General features: G+C 55.2%; 1 protein-coding gene across 1 annotated transcript in view; it reads right to left on the bottom strand.

The window, feature by feature from the left end:
• Window positions 1-2,991, bottom strand: part of TOR3A (torsin family 3 member A) — a 23,052-nt gene that overhangs the window by 10,123 nt on the left and 9,938 nt on the right. The window contains exons 2-3 of the mRNA XM_045297977.1: window positions 2,225-2,338; window positions 698-966 (exon numbers count right to left, since the gene is read on the bottom strand). Coding sequence (XP_045153912.1) covers window positions 698-966; window positions 2,225-2,338 — 383 coding nt within the window. The remainder of the gene's footprint in view (window positions 1-697; window positions 967-2,224; window positions 2,339-2,991) is intronic.

Below are 2,991 nucleotides of genomic sequence, written 5' to 3'. Positions count from 1 at the left end.
CTTGTGGGAAGATGGAGATCGTTTACAATACCCCACTTTGGGGAAGGGAGACAGTAATAATAATTTATAATTCATCAAGGGGTCAAGAGGGTGAGAGGGATGGAGGGAAAAAAAGGAGCTGATACCTATTGATTTCTATTGATACTCAATAGAAAGTAAATGTCTCAAAAATAACGATGGCAACATGGACAAATATGCCTGATACAATGGATATATGGATCGTTATAAGAGCCCCCAATAAAAATATCTTTTAGTAAAAAGAAAAAACAAAATAAGAACCCACCCCCCCCTTAAGACTTTCCTTCAAGTTCCTTGTGCAGCTTTCTGCCCAGTATGCTGGTAAAAGCTCCAGCAGGGCAGCTAGTCTTAAGGATGCTGCGCCAAATGCCACGCGGGGAGGCCATACGAGGCTTCGGCTTTCCTCCCTCCCATGTTTCAGGCAAAGCCTCTCTCTTTGCTAAGGGAGCATTCCCCCCCCCCGCACCCCCGCGGGGTTCCCGGTCTTGGCTCTGGGTCTGTTCCCTTGTACACGGCTGGGAATGAGACAGGTGAGTCTGTGTAGGGGGTGTGGGGAGTGGTGGCGTCTGTGTGTCTGTCCGTCCGAGGTTCGGTTGCAAAGGCAGCCGCCCCCTCAGTACACCCTCACCCTAGGTTCCCCCAGTGTAAGAAAGGCTGGGGTCAGCGCGCCTGGCCTCACCTTGTACTGCTCCACGTACTTGGGGTGAGGGAAGTGGAACGTGGCGATGAACACTCGGACGCAGTCGCTCTTCAGCCCGTCCCGGTACAGGTTCTCCGCCAGCAGCCGAGCCACGAAGTTCTTGCCGGTGCCCGACCAGCCATGCAGTGACAGGGCCAGCGCCTTGAGCGGCGGCCGGGGCGTCTCTATGTAGTCCCTCACCACTCTCAGGATCAATTCCTGGGCCAGGTGCTGGCCGTGCAGCCGTACTCGCAGGTCTGACTTGAGGCCTGGGAGCAGAAAGAGGTGGCCACGGTAAGAGTGCCCCCACGGGCGTGACCCCCACTGAACTCCAAGACCAGGGACCTTCTCTGAGGTGGGCCCATTGTTCATCCTCTGGAGCCACAGGACAGGAAGCCAGAGGGCAGGCAACCTTACTGAAGGGACTCCAGGGTTCTTTTCAGCAAAGTTTGAGAAACCAAGATGGAGCTTACAGAGAGAATGGGGTTACCTTTGCAGCAGATGCTGAAGATACCCCAGATTCGCTCCCAAATCTTGTCCGGTCTCCCCTCTCTCCCCCAACCCCAGGCCTGCCAGCGTCCCCACCACTCCTCAGTTTCGGGATTCCCTCAAATGTTTAATGGAGAAGGCCTCATTTTATTCCTTCAGTCGGACAACATTGTTAGGAGCAGCGACCACATACAAAGCCTTTGCCTAGGCTGGCTTCTTTGCAGCCAGAGGATGGAGGGAGGATTTGGTGCATCGGCTGCCAGCTGTGCCTACGGGACAGCCTTCCCAAGTTCAGGGTCGACTAGTAGGGGACCTTGGCAGGTCTGACCCACAATCCCCCTCAGCTCTCTCTGAGGTGGGCAGCATGGGGGTTGCTGCGCCTCTCCGAGGAAGGCAAGGTGGCGGGGGATGATACGGGGGACCCCTGCAGAACTTTCAGCATGGTGCCTGGTACATTCACTACCCACCCCCACCCCCCCCACTGTCCCAGGGACGGCAGGGGGCACGGGCAGGGAAGGAAGGGTGGCAAATTAGCAGCAGGAAGCCTTCAGTCCATATAGGGGGCAACTTCTCTCCCCTTCTTCAGACAGGGTCTGTTGGTCAGGCCTGTCCTACATCTGGTCCGGTAGTGCTCCCTGCTGTCTCCCTAATTCCTGCAGATGCCCAAGATTCAGGAAACCAGCTTGGCTTCTCCAGCCATTAAACTGATGCTAAAAGGAGCCTTCTGTCATGGATTCAAGTATTTTAGTGCACCTTCAAAGACCTGGATGAAGATGCTTAGGCCTGTTCGAGATGGAAGAAGGCGGACCCATGAATGACAGTGCCGCACAGGGTTACGTGATGGAGCTATTTCAGGAAAAGCTAGCAGCTGTGCATCTCATCTCACCCAGAGCAGACCCCCGTAACTGCAGCCTTGACTTCAATCCCATTGTGGCAATCCCCCTGGGGGAGGTGGGGCAGGTTGACCAGTGGAGTCCCTTGCACCCAGCCATTTCTTCTGCAGCCTCCCCCTGCCCACATCAGGAGCCCCACTCCCACCTGTGAAGTTGTTGGAGACCCTGCAGTCCCCGCTGTCACAGCAGTCCTGAACGCTGCAGTACCACATGGTCAGGAGCTCCAGGTACTGTTTGCCCAACAGGGGGAGCTTCCAGCCTGGAAAAGTTGGCACCCTGAGACAGGGACAGGCCACCCTCCACCTCCCTCCAGATCCCCCTCCCTGCTCCCCTGGGGCCTCCCTGCATCCTCCTAGGAAGTGGCAGGAGAGGGCATTCCCAAAAGTTCAGGAAGTTGAGAGCCTTGGTTGAGATCCAGCTCCAGCAGAGGCTTAATTTATTGAACAAATATGCCTTGTGCATACAGAGGATTCAGAAAGCTCATGAAAACTGGAATGGAAAGCTAATAGAATTTTCCCAGGAACTCTGAAGCTCCCTGGTATTGCGCGTCAGAAGGATAAGACGCCCAGGCCCTGCCTTCCAGGAGTTAGCAGTCCAGTCAAATGACAAACAGTGGTTGGCAATTCTTCCTGCTTGCTTCAGAGTCCAGATCACAGCCCACGCGAGGGGCCTCTCCACTTCGCAGTGGGCTGGAATGTGCGCACACAGAGCATTGGCAAACATGAGCCAGACGCTGAACTTAGAACTCTGTGGACTGACGTGGAAGATGCTTCAAGCTCGTGCTACGTAGGCTCTGTCACCACTGCGGGGATAACAGAGACTGGAGGGCTCAGAGGTCATCTGGTCCACAACAGTGTCAGTGATAGAGTGGGAACCAGGAAGTAAGGTGACCCCAGCATGTCGTCAAGGAGA

The sequence above is a fragment of the Echinops telfairi genome, unplaced genomic scaffold, assembly GCF_000313985.2.
Source record: "Echinops telfairi isolate 266 unplaced genomic scaffold, ASM31398v2 ScPeMD7_7424;HRSCAF=8462, whole genome shotgun sequence".
NCBI lineage: Eukaryota > Metazoa > Chordata > Mammalia > Afrosoricida > Tenrecidae > Echinops > Echinops telfairi.
Note: the sequence above shows the minus strand (reverse complement) of the source record. Positions and strands in the feature narration are given on the sequence as shown.